The 19,535-nt window shown below is 29.0% G+C and overlaps 1 protein-coding gene across 1 annotated transcript in view; it reads left to right on the forward strand.

Moving 5' to 3' along the window:
* Nucleotides 1-4,120: 4,120 nt before the first annotated feature.
* LOC107455538 (E3 ubiquitin-protein ligase ZNRF1) overlaps nt 4,121-19,535 on the forward strand; it is a 59,081-nt gene continuing 43,666 nt past the window's right edge. The window contains exon 1 of the mRNA XM_016073144.4: nt 4,121-4,735. Within this exon, the coding sequence (XP_015928630.1) occupies nt 4,393-4,735 (343 nt within the window). The 5' untranslated portion in view covers nt 4,121-4,392. The remainder of the gene's footprint in view (nt 4,736-19,535) is intronic.

The raw sequence follows: 19,535 nt of genomic DNA on the forward strand, positions 1-19,535 counted from the left end.
TCAAAATTTTATAACTTACTATTTCTAACTATTTTATTACTTATAAACATTTTATTATTTATTATACTTATGATTATTTTATTATTTTCTGTTATTTATAATTATTCTATTTTATATTTGCAATTGATAAAATGCGTAATTTTATATCATTAAAATATTTTAATGTTATATCTACGAAAGTATCAAAATTATATGGAATAAATCAATTTTAATATAAATAAAATAAATTTGCTAATTTAGTTTCCTTTTTCTTCCTTTTTTTTTTTTTTTTTTTTTTTTTGGTTTAACGTAGTAGCATTTTTTCATAAATACTAATAAGCATCTAAGTAGTGGCATCTTTTATAAATACTAATAAGCATAAGTAGCATTTTTTATAAGTACTTAATTTACGTAGTAGCATTTTTTGTAAATACTTGTTAGTTTACATAATCTGAAGAAAAAAAAGATTTGGATAACAATTTTGAAAAACTGCTTTTATCATTTCTCTCTTTCATTTTTTATTGTTACTTTTCTATATTTCGACTTATACATTTAAGCAACTTATACATTTAAACTATACATTTCAAGAAATAATTAAAATTAATCGTTAGTTTTTCACAAAACAATCTTTTTTCTCTTTTATAATATTTTTTGAAATAAATTACAAATTTCAAACATAACCAATACAATATTTTTTTACAATTTAATAACTTATCTTTTTTTAGAAAATTGCATTTCTAATTGTTGTACATTATTGAACTAGATTTGGTAATATAATCTCTGCTATTAAAAGTTTTTCTTTTATTACCCTCTAACATTGAACCCAACTCAAAACACAAGGGTGTCAAGTAGTCACGCTTGATTTGTCATTACATGTAAGAATTTTTTGATACACAATTTCAATGTTTCCATTCTAGCCATAAAGGTTACTAGTGATTTTTTTACATGTTGTACCAAGCACAAATGCGCGTGTGGATTGGAGATGAATAAAACAATCCTTAAGTTTCCAAAAAAATTTTGGTAAAATCTTCCAGAAAATACAACGATTTCCAGTAATCAATTACAGCCCAAATATCAGTGTAACACTCAAAATACAAGCTTTACAGATAACGTGATATTAATTAAGAAGAATTAACACATTGTAATTCCGCCTTTTGACTTATGAAATTGAAAGATTTTGATTTGCAGCACTATAAGTTCATCTCGTACTTAATGCACATTTTCATTATCTTCGTTAATATAAAATTATAATTTAGTGGGCAAGATGTGTAATAATTAAAAAAAATGAAAACAGTTTATTATTTTTTAACCAATTGAATTTGATACAAAAAAAAAATTCTTCAAAGAAGAAGTCTGTTTTCATAACAGAAAATATTGAATTATTTATTTAAATTATGTTTAACAAACTGTCTTAGAAAGTGATCCGGAAATGCTTTCCATCTTATAATTTATACATAAAAGAAAACTACTGGGTACCTTTACGGGATTGTAAAAAAAAAAAAAAAAAAAAACCTAGTAATCTGGATCAGCCAAACAATTTTATATCTTTAACTCTCCTTTTATTCATGTGAAAATTTTTCACATGAAATAATTCGTTTCATATTAAAATTTTACTTCAATTTTTGCTCAACTAGACACTATTATAACTTGTACTATCTGGCTATATTTTCTTTAATTTGTAAAAATTGTGTTCTGCTGAATAAATTTATTTTCGTTAAGGTTGTTTTCAGTGAATTTATTTACAGTAAGTTTAAGCAATCAATAACATAAATTTACTATCTTGTTGAACTCTATGCTTGATACAATGAATTTATTGAAAATTTATTTTGGTTTGGTTAATCTTTACAATTGTGGAATATTTCTTAATGTTACGCATTTAATAATTTCTAAGAATGCATTAAGCTATGAAATTGTTAAGTTCATATTTAAAAATACATTACTTGCTTAAACTCTTCATATAAGACTTAGTTATTGTTATTTCAATTCTTTTAAATGTATGTAAAGTAATTTAGTGATATTCGATTGTTAGTAACAAATTTAAAAGCTATTAGACTTATTATTTGATATCAATATAATAAAAAAAATTTCAAATGCAACTTTGTAACTAAAAAATTTATTTCTGTTTATGTGTTGTGAAAATTATTTAGTCTGATACAATGTACTACATAATTTCTGAATTTATTGATAAATCACAGAATTAGTTTTCTAAGTTAAGCATTGTAGTTAAATATTGTTTTAAATGAATCAATTATACTAAGAGTTTAAATAAATTTTATTAAAACTAATACAAAAATTAATAAACTTAAAAAAATTTCTAAAATAATTTTTTTTGCATGCATGCAAATTTGAATGTTTTGAGTAAAACCTAAATATTTTTCTAATTTAACCATAAACAAAAAAAAAGCGATAAATAATATATCAGTATAATATCTATATCTTAGGCCAGGATAGCCTGGTTGGCTAGACGTTGAACTCGTGTTTATGAGAACGTGAGTTCGAATCACGTCGGCTGAAGAATCCCGTGGTGACTGGGGCACATTAAATCAGTTGAGGTCGCAAAGTCTTCTAAGTTCTCATGACAAATCAATACCTCTGGGGATACTGAATTGGAGATTGATAGTTTTCTGGTTCAGGTTAAAAGTGCGAGAATGAAGGAAGTATGATTGGGTCTTCCCTGCAAAATGGGAAATGACGTGTGTTGGACTAAAGTCGAATTCTTGGTCATTGATGGCGCCACTGAAAAAACAAGGTACTTTCTTTTTGCCTTAAAAATTCGCTTGATTATTAAGCAGGCTTGCTGGTATTGGCAAATTGAATAGGTAACAACAACAACCTAAATCTTTTTATATTTAAAAGAAAGACAAGGAATTTCACGAAAGAAAAAAAGTTTCTAAGTTTCTGATAAAAGGAAGGAAAAAAAACATTGCTAAAATTTTTTCAGATAAAAAGGCTATAAGTGAAAATTTATTATTGAATTCAGTGTTATTTTCATTATACAATTTAAGGAGCATTCACACCGAATGTGGTCAAAATAAGCTAAATAGCTTGCTTTCACTAGAAGAATAATTAATAGAGGGCTCGTTATTAATGGCATTAATGTAAAGAGATTTTTCAAAATTTTCCTCTTCTATTTCAAAGGCGACGTCCAAGTGACTTCCTGCCTTTCGAAAAATACCCATATATTTACTTGTAGAAAACTCCAGCGACTTGTTTCCTTGCGATACTTTTTCTTCCTCAAATCTCTTAATTAAAATTAGCTGTGAAATCGACTAATAAGAACTCCAGCAATTTTTTCAGCTTTTTAGCATATTTCCTACATTAAACCGAAATTATTCGGTATTTCTATGAATTTGCAAAAGAGGTAAAAGGAGTGAGGCAATCTTTTAAGAACTGCCTCTATCGTTTGCAGAGTTGACCAGAGATAACGAGTAAAAGGTGCAGCTTTTAATATAACACCAATAAATTATAAAAGAAATTAAGATATGAAAGCTAGGGTGTTAAGCAAGATTAGGGCGAAATGATAAGTCTGGACGGTTTGCGAGAGATAAAAGTTGAAGGATTTCTCAATTATTTTTAAAATAAAGACGAGAAAAATGTGACTTAATTTTTCAGGTGACTAGAAAATGAAATGTTATGTATTTGGAGATAAAACTAACCGAGATGTTTTTTTATTCATTGTATGTGTAAAATTCCGCACTGGGCAAAATCTAAGAAAACATATGTATTTACAATAATAAATGAAGCGACCATTATTAAAGCGTGTTATTTAATTATTATTATGAAGGGCATTATTAAATTTGTTACTTTATAAAATGAGAATTTCCCTTTCTCCTTGTTTTTTAAACGTAAAATGTTTGAAAACAACAGAGTGAGAAAAAAATTGTTTTTCTTCTATAATCGAGTTTCGGTTTCGATTTTGCTGTCACTTGAGGACTATTCTAATTATAAGCGATTTTTTCGCATGCGGACTAGATTGTGATTGGCGAGATTTTCGTTGGTAAATATTTTCCTCCAATCAAGTTCCCGCAAAAACTAGCAGCTTGAAATGTTTTATGAAACGAAAACAACAGATATAGTGCGCTACCTGCTGGAGAGAAGGCAAGTTTATGTATATTTATCCTTATATTATCTTTACACAGCTGTATTGCAGCTCAACTCAATGTTATTGTGAAAATAGATTTTGTTATTTCTGGTCGAACATTGGGTAAAATTTAGTTCTGTTCTGTTGCTCAATTTGACTTTAAAAGTTCTGTTCACTTTTCGGATATATTTTTGAATGTCAACCCAGTTTTTGTTTTTAGTGCTGATTTTCGGATGCTGATTAACTTAGTAGTGCATCTTCGATTGTCTTTTCGATGTGCTTTTTCATGCAGTGGATCAGCACATCTTCGATTTTGAAATCTGTTTCTTGCAATGGGCGCCAAGCAAAGCACGAACAACAACAGTACAAGAGATCAACCTGGCTCCAATGCATCCCCAATGGCTAGTACATCAGGGGGTTCTAGTGGCCTTGGATTATTAAATCTAAGGCAAAGAGACGGTGGTGCAACTGGCTCTGACTCGAGACAGCGAGCAAGGAGCTTATCTAATGTTTTGAATGGACACTCCGGACAGCCTATAAGTATATCACCCCAGCATGGGGCATTTGATATTTCAGAATCACCTGAACCAGACAGGAGTAATTTACCTGTGGAAATACCTATTAGTAGGGTTTATGCCGCCCATTCGTTGCCTGTGCATCTGGTATCGTTTAATGGTAAGTATTTTGATATTATATTGAAATCGTTAATTTATTAACTCGTGATTTTTGAAAATAATAATACAGACTCTGGGAATTAAGGATCCTCCTTAAGACTCAGGACTTCCAAATTTCTGGGTCCCCTTTTATTAGTAGTAGGATCTTATTAATATTATTTTCAGGTTCTTGTTTGATTTTATTAATATCAGGTTAAAATATGGATTCTCTACCTCCTTATCTATTTATTAATTAGCACATTCATAATTATTCTTTCAATTTATAGATAAAACAAAGAATTTCACAACAATATTTGACAGTCAAGGATTTTTATTAGAACTGATCTAACACCTACCTCAAAGCAAGGAAAAGCAACAATTATATTTGATACTTAGAATCAGGGTTGGAGTTTTTGCCGGCAAAAAGGGGTTTTTGCCAGGACAGTGGCAAAAACCTGGTAAAAACCGGCAAAAACTGGTAAAAACCGGCAAAAACTGGTAAAAACCGGCAAAAACCAAATTATCTAAATTACTGATTAAATATTATTACAAAATACTTGAAACAAATTTAAATCAATCATAAGGAATAATAATTTTGATACATTACATGAAAAAATTATTTTTAACATATTAATATAATGTTAATAATTTTTAAAAAGATTGAAAGTTTGTGATCTCTTTTCATTTTAGAATCCTAAAATAAATGTTTTTTTACAAATAAATAAATATTATTATTTGTATAATATTATTATTTATTATAAAAATTTATTATTTGTACAATAATTAACTACACATATTGATAGATATTTTATGCTTTAAATTATAGTTATATTAATTTAAAATAAGTTCATTTCACTGGAAAAAAAAAAGAATAATCACAAATTTTCCAATCAATAATGTTTTAAACTACTAAAATGATATATTATTTTATATAATTATATAAAATAATATATCATTTTATTATAATTTTGTTAATTTTTTTATAATAATTTTGTTAATTTTTTTGTAATTATTTATATTTATAGTATATATTTCAATTTTAGGAATAATTTTGTATCAAAAATGTGTTTTTGTCCTCTCATCTTGGAAAATATAGGTTTTTGCCACTTTTTGCCAATTTGCTTGGCAAAAACTTGTTTTTGCCAGGACGGTTTTTACCGGTATTTACCATGGTTTTTTCCACCTGCGGCAAAATCTTGCCAACCCTGCTTAGAATTATTTTTATTTTCTCTTTCAGATAGTAATAAAGAAAAAAAAGTTTTATGTTTTAGAAATAATTTTGTTTTTATAAATCTACTAAAATGCCATTCCTTTTTTTATTCGTTTTTTTTTTTTTTTTTGCATTTGGAGAATTATGCGTTTCAGGAAAAATATCAAATTTTATTTTTTACTTTCACTCTATGATTTTTGTTGTATTCAACACATTATAGTGTGCTAGCAGATTCACTGATAAGAAAATATTTATATTGCAAACTTTTTAAAAAAAAAAGAAAATGGGATTTAACATTAAATATATAAATTTTTGTGTTATGTCATTCATTTCCTATATCATTAATCCTTAACATGGAATGTATCAATTTTATTGCTTTAAAATAAGTTTTTAAAATGAAACCTTTTTACAATAGGGTGCACTCTTATTTTGACAATTTTTGACATTGTTACAGAAAACAGAAAAAATGCCTTAAAAGTGATATTTTCAAATCATAAGAAATCATGATGAAAATAATAGAAAAATTGAATCTTTCCTATGTTGTCACAGCTAAGTTACAGTGTCAGAACTGTAGAACAACCTATTTTATGCTCTCATCTAAAGCACAAAATATGCACTGAAATAATTATTATTTACCGAGAAAATGAAATTATGGGGATATTACCATATTGTGATCTGTCACATCAACTACAATTTATAAAGGGCCAAATTGATTTGAGTTCTAATTTTTTTTTAGAAAACTTGTAAAGGTTTGTTCAGGGGTTGCTACGAGTTATAAAAATAAACATTTAATAGTATCCTTTAACCAACAAATTTCTTTTTTATTAACTATTTTTATTTGAATTAAAAAATTATAGTTTGTAAGTATTTTGTAATAATAATACAAAAAGTTTATTCAAATTTTAATATACATATCAGACACAGGAGTTTTTTCTTTGTTTGCTAATTCCTATTTGTCTATTTGAAAGACTTGTTTATTTGAAATTTTTTTGTTTTAACCATTATTGCTTATAACCCATTATTATTAAAAATAAACAATAAACCCTTATTAAAGAAGGATAATCAGGGGTGGTTGTATTATGGGCGTACTCCAGAATTGCAAGTTTTTTCCTATCATTCTCTTGAATTTAAGAACTAGGAGCAAGGCGCATGATTTTTTCCCAAATCAAAAATTTCTTAACCCGTTGAAACTTTCATGATGAAACTCTGCAATATAAAATTTAAATCTATTTCATCATGTGATTCTCCTGCTAATTAACAGAAATTCATCAATGTCATTGTTTTGGTGTCTCAGATTTTTGTAATTTTGAGTATTTGAAACTGCCTCTGAATCCCCTTATTTACGAGATTTTAATATCAAACATTAATTTTCTCTTGTACCTGACTTAAAACCTCACACATTGCAATTCATATTAACGTGATTTAGTAATCGTGCATTGTGGTTTGTATTCCTGCGTTTAAAAATTAATATCGTAATTTGTATTAATACATTTGTAATATCTAACATCGATTTCCATTTTTATACACAATTTAAAAGTTGTATTCTCATGATCCAAAAGCCATGCATCATGATTTGCATGTTCACCCTTTAGAAATTTCATATCGGAACTTTAAAATCTAATATCGCAATTCTTGTAAGTATTAAGTTTTTCTTAAATTAGTTACTTTAAAGATTTGATATTCCTCTTTGATAGGTAGTGTAATTATAAATCTTAGTTCAAAAAATAATAAACAAATCTGGTGTAAAAATTGTTATCTCCATATCAAGTTTTTGCGCATAAAATTTTCAGGTTTTTTCACTTTGTGTCACAATTACCCATGGATGATTTCTAATCTATATTATGATGGTGTACTGATGGTAATGATGGTTACATTTCTTTGTAACATCAGTCAGATTTTATATTTTTATACTAAATAACAGTTATAAATTTCATTCCCTTTTCTTATCTGTGTTATAATATTAGGCTATTTGAAAACATTCTTTTTAATTTTTTGTAAAAAAAATATTAAATATTTATCCCAGAGAAAAAGTTTAAAAAATGAGAAAAACTATGAAAATATTATGTTATAGAATTGTCCAAATATGCTGTTTTGTAATATTAAATGAGAAATAATACTAAACAATTATCAGAAAATCAAAATAGCATACTATTATTCCTTTACATGGATTGCTGATCCATGAGAACGCTGATAATTTTTTGATGGTGGTCTGAGTCAAATTTTAGTGGTCCGATATACAGTCGTCCCCACTTAATCGCCCCTCGGATAATCGAATAACCCGCTTATACGAATAAAATTTAATGGAACCAAATCATTATAATTTAAACTATTGTTAAACTTCCCCGTTTAAACGGTTATTTGTTATTTTTTGCCCCCGCTTAATTGCATAAAGAAGTGGCACTGAAATGAGGGAAAAAAAAATTTCTTTTTGAGAAATGTTTCACCAGCTAAAATGGAATTTCCCTTTTTCAGTTAAGGTAAGGATACAATAGGTGGTCATTTCAATAGAAACTTCTTATTCATTAGTAGGTGTTTGGGATGAAGATTAATCAAATCTTGCTGCCAGTTATACATTGAAGTAAACGAGGGGGGTTCACCCCTCTTTGACTTACTTCACTCACACATAATTTAATATGTAAAAAAGGGATAGAGTGATTTGTTTTTAGGTCAAGACTTGTGGTCCCCTCTTGATGCTCTATTAGCTTTCATAAGAAAAAGTTTTAAAAACCTAATACATTAGTGTAAAGAGTGTCTTTCTCTTTAAGTAGAATAATTGCTTAATCCAGTGAATAATTTTTAGTTAGTTGCAAGTTGAGCGCGAAAAGGAATGATCTAAATTAATCAACAAAAAATCAATGAATCTTAGAAACAATAAATTTTAAAAAAATCCCCAACCAAAATAGCGTATTAACTGGGAATTTCTCAAGTTTCGAAGACGAAAAAAAAAAAAAAATTCTGAATGTGTTTGAAAGGAATACTCACAAGTCATGAAAATTTTAGTAGAAACTAAAATAGAATATCTAATTGTGATAAATTGATGAATTAAACGGGTATAAAAAACAGTCTTCAATCCTATAATTTTTCGGAAGGGATTAAATAATATTTTAGTTCCTACATTGTACTTTTCACTAACATTGATTTATTTTAATGTAACTTTAAATGACATTTTTTTAAGATACTAAGACAAAAAGCTTTAATTATAATTACTTATTGATCATAAAACTGAGCTTATTTAATTAAAACGCTATACTATGCATTTGATACCATTAAAAAGTAAAATTCCGAAAAAATTCAGAATTTAAGATTGAATATTACACCCCCCTTTTAATCGAATTACCCGCTTAATAGCATAAATTTGGCTGGAACCGATGGTATTCCTTTAAGCGGGGTTGACTGTACCTTAAATTTCAAAACCTGATTTGTTTGTACTTTGAAGATAAAAACAGTTGATAAGTAAGTAGAATGATATTAATATATTTGGGTAACATCTAAGTTATAGACTACATTCTCTTTTTTTTAAATTACTTTTTGCAAGACTATATTCCATGGTATTATAAAATTTATTGGTGGGTACTTTTTTCAGTTATAGGCAAATTCCGCTATTTTTATTTATTTTATTCATTTTATTTTGCGATTATAATTTTATTTTCATTAAAAAAATAAATATGGTTGAATTTACTTGTACCCGACTAATTAAAAAGTATATACCAATTTTTTTTTGTGTGAAATTGTAAATGAAACAAAATCAATACTTAAATAGGTGCTTCACTTGATTTTGTTTTTCTTCTTCTTCTCATTGGCACGACAGCCCAGGATGGGCCTTGGCCTTCTCAACAAGCCTATGCCAAGACATTCTTCCCTTAGCCAAGGTTCTCCAGTTAATTATCTTTAAAATTTGTAGGTCCTTTTCAAGGCAGTCTAAAAATCTTAGGTTTGGTCGTCCTCTTTTTCTTGTACCTGTTGGCCTGGCACAGAAAACTTTTTTGGTTGTCCTGCTATCCTCCATTCTTATGTTTTTGACCCCATTCATTTAGTTATATGAATTTGTAATAAATAGATGTTTTGCAGGAGATACTTATCTTGATCACAATTTTTTTTAAATTAAAAAATTTATACAAGTTATTTCCCAGCATATGATCATAAATGATACAAAATGGGTTGAAAAATTTCTAAATGGTTATCCTGCGATTTGCAGAAATTTCAAATAATTAAATCTATCTAATCTTCCGACAGCTTTTGAGGGCCATTAAATAAAATTTTAATGATTTTGTTGGAAGACTGCTCCTCAATGTCAAACATACTATGTTCATTCTGGCAAAAAGTTTTTCCAGAAAAGTTGTAGACGTCAGTATTACAATTAGTGTTATCTCAACTTCATCAATTTTGGGAATTATAGATATCCCAGATAGTGCTCTTCCTTTCCATTATATGAGATTTTTAAATCGCGTGAGTACGAATCGTGATGCGTGATTTTTAAATCGCGCGATTACGAATCGCGATACGTGATTTTTTAAACCGCGTGAATACGAATCGCGATGTGGTATTTTTAAATTACGAGATAAAGAGTCATAACGTTTGTTTTTTAAACCGTGTGGATACGAATCTTGATTTTTAAATCGCATGAATACGAATCGCGATGCGTGATTTTTAATTTGCGAAGAGAAGAACTACAACATATGATTTTTAAAACACTCTAATGCGAATTACGATTTGTGACTTTTAAATCTCGTGAATGCGATGATTTTTAAAATGCGAAAAAAATCACAACGTTTGATTTTTAAAATATGTGAATACGAATCGCGATGCCCGATTTTGAATTCGTGTCATTAAACTTACATGTGTTCAGGGAACTTACAAAATATGCACGTGTATTAAATTATTTTCTGCAAAAGGGCCACACATTTAATAAAAATTTATAGATCCGTTTTTTTTAATTATTCTTTCTGAGAAGGTGCCGATTTGCTTGGATATTTACGAATTTTGTGAAAGCACCTATTTTACTGGGAAAATTTCGGTGAAGGTACCGTTTGACAACCAATTTTTGGAGAAGTACCGATGAAAGGTACTTTAATAAAAATCCATCTATATTAGGTCCTGGATTGGCTTCTTTTGCAGACGAAGAGGAATAAGAATGCTTAATAGAGTGGGTAAAATAAAAAATTTAAAAAAAAAAATAAAAATTCAAAACGCTTTAATGCGAAAAACGTGTCGTGTCTTATGTAAAAAGAAGAAAATTGATATGAAATTTTTAAAAATCGGTTGATATCTTCCGGTTGTGCATCGCACTGAAAATTTAGAAAAACTGATAAAATTGTGCAATTTTCTCAAAATATTTTTATACCATTTGAAATTCAACATCATGCTCTTGTCCCTATGATCATTTTATTTTTTAAAAAGTTAAAATAAGTCATAATATATTTCAATGCACACTAGTTATACAATAAATTAATTAAATGGCTAATTTTTTTTCCCTTCAGATTTTTGCGAATTTAAACTATTTAACTTGAACTATTTAAGGTGCTTATTTTCGATTTTCGTTATTTAAAAGCCCTTAAAGGTGCTTTTTTCATTGGGTGTTTTTAAAAAGTGCTTAATTTTCCTTTTTTCAGAATGAGATTTTTCCTTTATCATGTTGATTTTTGCTTCGAATTATGCAAGAAGACACAGTTCACATTGTTCTATTCAACTTTTTCACAATTAATTCAACCCCAATCTATTTCGGCGTATTGTCAGTCCGTAGCGTATGAAAACGCCATTCATTTTACATGATTCAAAATTTCATGCATTTTGACAATTGTCAAAAACAATGCCGAAAGTTTTTTTTTTTGACATGATGGTTAAAACAAGATAAAACCGTCAATGGTCAACAACTTTCCAACCCTGCCTAGTTATGATATTTAAGTGCTTAAAAACATTTTTTGAGTACTTGAAAAGTGCTTAAAAGGTGCTTATTTTTTGTTGAATAATTTGTCAACGCTCACTGTTATAGTCAGTCTCATAATAAAAACCACAGAGATTTTTCTTCAGAACAAACAATCCGATTATAAATGTTTCCTTTCATGCCATTTTTAGATAGATTTAAGTTGTCTATTGAGGCAAATAGCTAGTGCGAGAATATTCCTAAAAACGCTTGGCAAACAGAATGGGAAAAATGCTTTTAGAACAAAGCATCTATAAATACATAGTCTACGTACAGAATAGTTCACCTAATTATTATTATTATGCCAGGGGATAGAGCTTTCGCCTACCAATGAGGTGAACCGGGTTCGAATCCCAACGATGATTGGTCGATACGTCCTTTTGCCGTTAGGCTAACCGTGGTAGGTTCTCGTGGTCTTCTTCTCCATGTAACGCAAATGCGAGTTGGTTCCATCAAAACGTCCTCAACAGATGGTCAAGGAAGCTGCAATCGCTCAGAGGATAGAGCGTTCGTCTTCCAATGAGGTGAACTGGGTTCGAATCGCAGCGATGGCTGGTCGATACGAAACCGGCTTGCACTGACCACACTGCTGACGAGAAATATCCTCAATGGTAGATGGATCATGGGTTAGAGTCCCCTTGCTTTCAGGCGAACCTTGGGAGGTTCTCGTGGTCTTCCTCTCCGCAAATGCTGGTTAGTTCCGTCAAAAAGTCCTCCACGAAGGCAATCTTCTCCCAATACTTGATACAGGAATTGCCTTGTCTCCTGGATTAGGTTCAAAATTAGAAGGCTACGGAGTTGAACGTTTGTTGTCGTATGTATATAATGCCTGGGGGGAGGGGTCGTACAACCATAGCTATGACTAAAATTCATATAAGCAGAAGCTAGACACGTTTAAAATAAGAGCTTTTTCATACTCGAGGTTTTTATTAACTACATTTTCTGTACTTCGTAAAATTTTTGGCTTCACCATAGGTAATGGCTGGAGTGTCAGAAAATTATGAATGAAATAATATCAATACCAACTCATACATTTTCACAAGCACAAGAAATTAACCCAGAAACTTTTTCAGTTTATTTAAGAGCATCAAAATTTATTTTAGGTGCCATAATATCTCATAATTCTGTTAAGAAATGTCTTGTTTTTTTCCTTCTGAGTCGTATTATCTTGCTTATAAAACTTTTCTACATCCAAGGTTCCAAATGCTTTCCTTATCATTCGCATTTTACGAGTAGTGATTTAAAAGTGAAGTAGCTCTTAATTTAAACACTGTGTAAATAATCCAGGTTGGCATGATTTAAATCACAAAATTTATATCATGATTTAAATCACTAAATTTTTTTTTAAAAAAATCATTGAACTAAATGAACTGAGATTCATTTTTTTTTTGTTTTAAACAAATATATATATTTTTAAAAAAATCATTAAGTTGAAAATATTTTTATAGATATATCCTTTACGCAGTGATTCTTTTTAAAGTCCGATTTGAATAATAATGAAGGATTTCTCCAAAAAACAAAGGAAAGTGTTAATTTTTTCTCTTCAAAATAGAATAATAATGAAATAATGTTAGAGAGCAAAAGTGGATGAGAGTAATGTAAAACTCTTAAATTATATTTTTCCATTAGCTGTATATAAAATAATTTGTTGGAAATCAACATATTTCAACTATACGCATTATTTTTCTTGTTTATTTGAATACTTTAAGTGCTTTGAAAACATATTAAATACGTAAGTTAGTGTTTAGCAATAATGATAAAAGACTTGCTTTACCCAAATAAACTTATGATAATTTTTTTCCTCCTTTAATGTATTCTTATCTTAACTATTTTATTCTTCATTTGAAATCTAACTGTCAAATTGCCTCTCTGTTCTTAAAATTTTAGGATGTTTAGTTTGAACAACCGTGATTTTATTTATTCAGTGATTAGTTTGTAATAATTAAAAAAAATTTTTTTTAAGCATTTTAGTTAGAAATATAAACTATTTTAGCTATATTATTGTTTTTAAATAATACTATCAATGCATATTATAATAATACTGTTAATTCATTGTATACTGTTTATATAGTTTATCAGATTTTACTTGTATATATATATAAAAAAAAAATCTGATTTAAATAATTAAAAAAAAACGATTTAAATCAATAACACTGAATCTGATTTAAATTAAAAAAAAAAAACTATTTAAATCAAATAAATCCGTTCTTTTTCTTTTTTTTCTTTTTTTTTCAAATCATGAATTTCGCCAAACATGGTCTAATTAAATCATGGCCAGGCCTGAGCATTCGCCACCTTTGCCAAATGCAATAAAATCGTAAATTCGATAAAACAAATTGTGTTTGGGCGAAAGTATTGGCGAATGATTTTTTCTACAAAAAAAAAGAATATTATCCTTGATTCCTTGATCTTGAAAATTACATCAAGATAAATTTTTCTGAACAAATCTTGTATTTTTTATTCGATTATAGTAATTTCTCTTAGATATGTCGCATACCTAATTAGAATTATATTAAGTTCAGATAATGTATGCAACAACTGAAATCATGTAAGCATAAAAAAACGCATTGTAAGTCAACACGTTCGTTGCCGGACCACGCAATATCGCACGTAAAACTCTTTCATATAGTTTGTGTCAAGTAGCCATAAAAACTGTAGCCATTAAATCTATGAAAATCTATCAAGTAGCCATTAAATCTATGGAGAGCGCCTGTTTGCATCTAAGTGCACGCCAAATGAAGGCTATCTTCCAGCGCGAACGTATCGATATCGCCAACTCTTGAAGCGACAATTCACAGGCTTTTTTTTGTTTACTTTCTGATTAATAATAACAGTTATTAACAAGAATAATCAATTAACACGTAATAAGAATGAATAAAAATGTTATCTAACAATCGTAACAAATATACGTCTTGTTCGCATGTAAAGAACCTGCTGAAAGAATAATAAATATTTTTCCTTGCAGACGATTTTCTTCAACAGCGAAACGAAAGTAAAAATTCTTTATCTCGCATTTGATTTCTTAAGAGCATGTCAGTATAAGACGCGCCATTTTTAGTAGTCTTATCAAATCCAATGCAACGTCATATAGTTGTTTCTTTTTCAAGAGCAAACGTTCTCCTTATTTATCGAAATATGTCGCCAATTCTAAGATTCCACAAATGCTACAAAACTCCTATAACTTTTTTTTTTTTTTAAATAATTCTATTTTATATATTGTAAAAAATAGCACGAATTAAATTTCTGCTTGACGTGTTTAACTTTTAAAAGCTTTTATATTTATTATTATTTTGATAGCTTATTTATTAAATTCGATAACGATATCAAACGGAACAGTCACAGATGATTACTTGAATCCTATATTGCAAAAGCTTATTCTTAACTTGAAACGGAACATGGACGCACATTATCATCCAACTATTTTTCCAGAAAATATGTGTTCTTTTTTTCAATAGCATATTGCTTATTAAAATAAACTTATTTCAAAATTTAGCCATTAACACGGTTTCTAAAATGAGAACATTTAACTTTGATTTTATCTTTATAGATAACCATTTTTCTATGATAGATATAGTATTAACCACCTGCGCTCAGCTGGTAATGAGCGTGTTAACCCCCCTCTCGCTTAAATTTTATTAAAAAAATACTCTGTGAGTAGTAAAAACCAATAAAACAGAATTAAATGATTTAAATAACTTATCTTCTACCTCGATTTTTTTTTTTTTTGAATGATTACAATCGCGACAGTAGTAAACAAGCGAGACCGTAAAAATTCTTTTATTATAGAATAAAAGACTTAAAGAATGAAACGTTTTGTTTAAAATGAAATATATTTATTTAAAAGGTAGTCGGAATAAAAAAAAAAATCAAATGTTGCTTCAGGTTTATCCTTATAGTATTGCTCTAGTCTAAGAAGTTATCAAAAATTAACTCTTATCTCTTCTTATTTCTTTTCCTGATAAAACATCCTATTCATTTACTTCTCCTCCCTAACTGTAAAGTGACTCTTGATTTAAATTCGCATTTTTGTTCAATTTATGGATGATTGACTGAATGTAAACAACAACAAGTTTCCTAAAGCCGGAAGAAATTAAGAAAACTTCCGGTGTATCCCTCCGCTTATGTTATGCTTACGAGGCGAAGTGTGAACAGGCTTAACATTCTATGAAGTTTTATTGTTGTAATTTGTGATTAAATTTAAGCCTAATTTTATCATTGATAAGAGTTTTTTGTAGTTTACAAATTCTAACAGGTTGTGAGCCTGAAACAAATTGAAGAAAATTAATATCAAAACATAAATAAAGGTTTGCCATGTTTTGAGTGTTATCCCTATATTTGTGTAAAATGGCACTGTTTGATATTTTTTGGGTTGCATCATATCATGCTTGCAAAATCTTCCGAATTCATTTGTTATTTGTTCCGTTGAAATTTAATCGAAGGAATGCATTATATCGTAAACACTAATAGTGTAATAATATTGGATGACGTGCTTTTTCAAGTAAAGGCGTAAAATCGGAAGTAGTTACCCGAAAGACTTGCTACGAATTTTAACCCCTAGCGCAAGGGTCGGCAACCTATTGAAACGGACGAGCCAAAAGTTACAATTTATAAAATTTCCCGGTTTTTAAAGAGCCACTAAAAATGTTCGATTTAATATTATAGCATAGCTGCCAACTCTATTGGATTTTCCAGTAGACTACTGGATTTTGCTAGTGTCTCCCGGTCTACTGGTTTAATAAAAATTCTCTTAATTTTTGTACATTTTAGAAAATTCCCTAAAATTGAGTAAGTTTCCTTAAAAAATCACTGTTGAAATAGATTTTTGTGCAGATTATTGTTTGCTTGAATACTTAAATAAGTGTCACTAATGCATAAGAAAGCGAGCATCATTTATAAAATTTGGTTAACTATCTCTATCTTTGATGAATTAAACGCATATTAGGATTCAAAATTATGAATAAACATAATATATATAACATTTCAATATCAATGTAAAATCATAACTGGGAAAAATTATAGTTTTTCTATTTTGATGACTTATAAAAATCCCTAAAATTCTCTTTGTCTAAAATATTCAATACTAGTGGGCTGCTCCCCCTGCTCGTTAACGCTCGCCAACCCCCGAAAATTGCTACGCAATCTTATATGGTTTGCTTGGCAAACCAAAATCGCTTCCCTCGCTACTAACTTAGGTACATTGCAAATGCACAAAATTCTAAGAATTCAAAACAATCATTCAAATCCATATAACAACTTTTTTTTTTATTTTTAAAAATTAGTATTATAGGAAAACGTTTCTCTATATAACATAAAATTATAATGGTCTGACACCTATTCCATTGTTGTCGGCGCATTTTTATTGGCCGGAAAATCACGTGATAGGATCCAGTTTTCCCCCATTCATTTGCATATTGTTTAGGTTGTCATCAGCAGATCACACTTGGTGAGAATGCTCTCTCTGGTTATTTCAGTTTCCGTTTTTAAAAGCGCTATATGTTGAGCCATCTCAGCTAGATTTGGCATGTGACATTTTTAGCGGCAATCATTGGTCGATTTTCTAGCGCTGCCATTCGGGGAGTTGTAATGAGGCTTTTTTTGTCGCCGTGTACGAGAAATATATATATAGATATTTTTTGCAACAATTGTTATGAAATTTATATTGTTTCGTAAAATCTACTGAATTTTTTCCTGTCCATGTTGGCAGCTATGTTATAGTATTTGCTTATATATATTTGATTTTTGTTTTAAAATAAACGACTTTAAATACCGAATAATATTTAAAATGAAAACACAAATATAGATAGTTGCATCAATGGGAGCATTGGCTTTGCATGCCTTTTGAAAGTTTAATTAAATCTAGCTTATAGCTTGCTGTTTTAAGTTTCAAGCACGACTCTAGATTTTTATTAACTCCTCTGTGTCTTCAACAAAAATAAGTAATTTTTTTTCAAAACAAACTACTTCAAGCAAGGCGTGCAGGCTTTGTTGCCCTTTTTCCTTGCAGTTTTAGATTTAATTCATTTAATTTGATTGTGATATCTACCATGAAGTTGAATTTTTGCAGCCATTTATTTGTCTTCTTCCAATTCAGGATGCTCAATGCTTCTTTTCATTGATGAATGTTTTCATCTCACTCAAGCACAAAACCAAACGTTACAATACTTTACCACCGGAAAGCCATCGAAAATAATAAACAGCAATTAGTTGAATTGCTCTGTAGTTAGACGCTGGATGATATGTCGTACCAAGCTTTTTTGTTCTATTACTTCATCTGCTTTAGAAAATTTACTTACTACTTGCTATTTGTTTCAATAGACCGTTGAATTCTCTATCGTGTTTTGGTAGATTAGTCTGAACAAATATCTCTCAAGGTTCGATTGTTATTGTCCCGTATTTATATTATCCGAGTCGTTAAACTCTTGTTATGCTTGTATTGTTATTGAAAATAGAAAATATTATTTCTGTGTTGAGGTGATCAAGTGTGTGAAGGAGCTATAAATGGCACTGCACTATTAAGTGATAACAACATGACTAAACTAGGGTTTTGGATTTAGTCTGGAAAATTGTCATCCTATCTATCTAAAAACATTTTCAGATTAAAGAAAATTTATTAAATATTCAGGGATCTGTTTAGAAGAAATTTGGGTCTGTTAACGGACCCTTCACAAAATATCTTTTCATTAAAACGGGACCCTTAACAAAATACTTTAACTTAAAAACGGACCTTTCACAAAATGATTTATCTTTCAATCGGACCCTTCACAAATTTGTTTATCTTCATTATTGTTTTGTTAATCGAATAAACCTTTTCCAGGGCGGAAAACAAGAAAGATGGATGTAAACGAATTAAGTTTTGTCTTCGGCAGACGATTCTTCCCTTATTCGTCCGAAATGAATATTTTGCGTTCAGCAGTATAGGCTAAATACCAAATATTTTGCATGTTGCAGCTCTAATTTAGAAGCAGCAATTGCTGTTTATTTTTGAAAATTTAATTTTTTTATTATAATTTTGTAGTGTTGAGCATAATCTCGTATCAATTTACAATTGAAAAACTCATTGAAATTTTTTTTTGCAATAACCGGACCCTATTTGCACACATTCACAAAAGCAGGACCCTGGTTGAAAGAATGTGACTTAACATTTATTTTATATTCACAAATTACGAGTAATTTTTTCACAATTTTTCAAAAATGAACCTGTCACAAAATGTCTGGACAGACCCCTAATATTACAACGAACTGAAATCTTAAAATTAAGGTGAAACTAAAACATTTGAAATTTCCAAAAGCATGCCAACGCATTTTAACACATTTCAATTTTTTCCCATACCATAGGCATTCAGATATAAGAATATAAAACTAAATACGCCGCTTAAAAGTTTCAAACCCAGAGGTTGTCTAATGAGATAACTTTTAACCAAGATAGTAAAAGATAAAAAGATTTGGAAAATTTAAAATAATTCGTTTTTTTTTAAACGTTTTGCACGATCGATATGCATTGCATTAATAATGATTTCTTAACTTTATTTTTAATCTATAAAAGAATTTATTAAGCCCAAGAAACTATGGCTATACCATTTTAAATGGTATTAATTTTTGTTAAAAAATTTAATTTTGAGAGTTTTTATAGATTTCGAGTACACTACTTGACACCGGTACGATATGGATTGATTTTAGAATTTTTTTTAAAAT

Source organism: Parasteatoda tepidariorum, chromosome 4, assembly GCF_982258835.1.
Source record: "Parasteatoda tepidariorum strain Cologne lab strain chromosome 4, Ptep-v5.0, whole genome shotgun sequence".
NCBI lineage: Eukaryota > Metazoa > Arthropoda > Arachnida > Araneae > Theridiidae > Parasteatoda > Parasteatoda tepidariorum.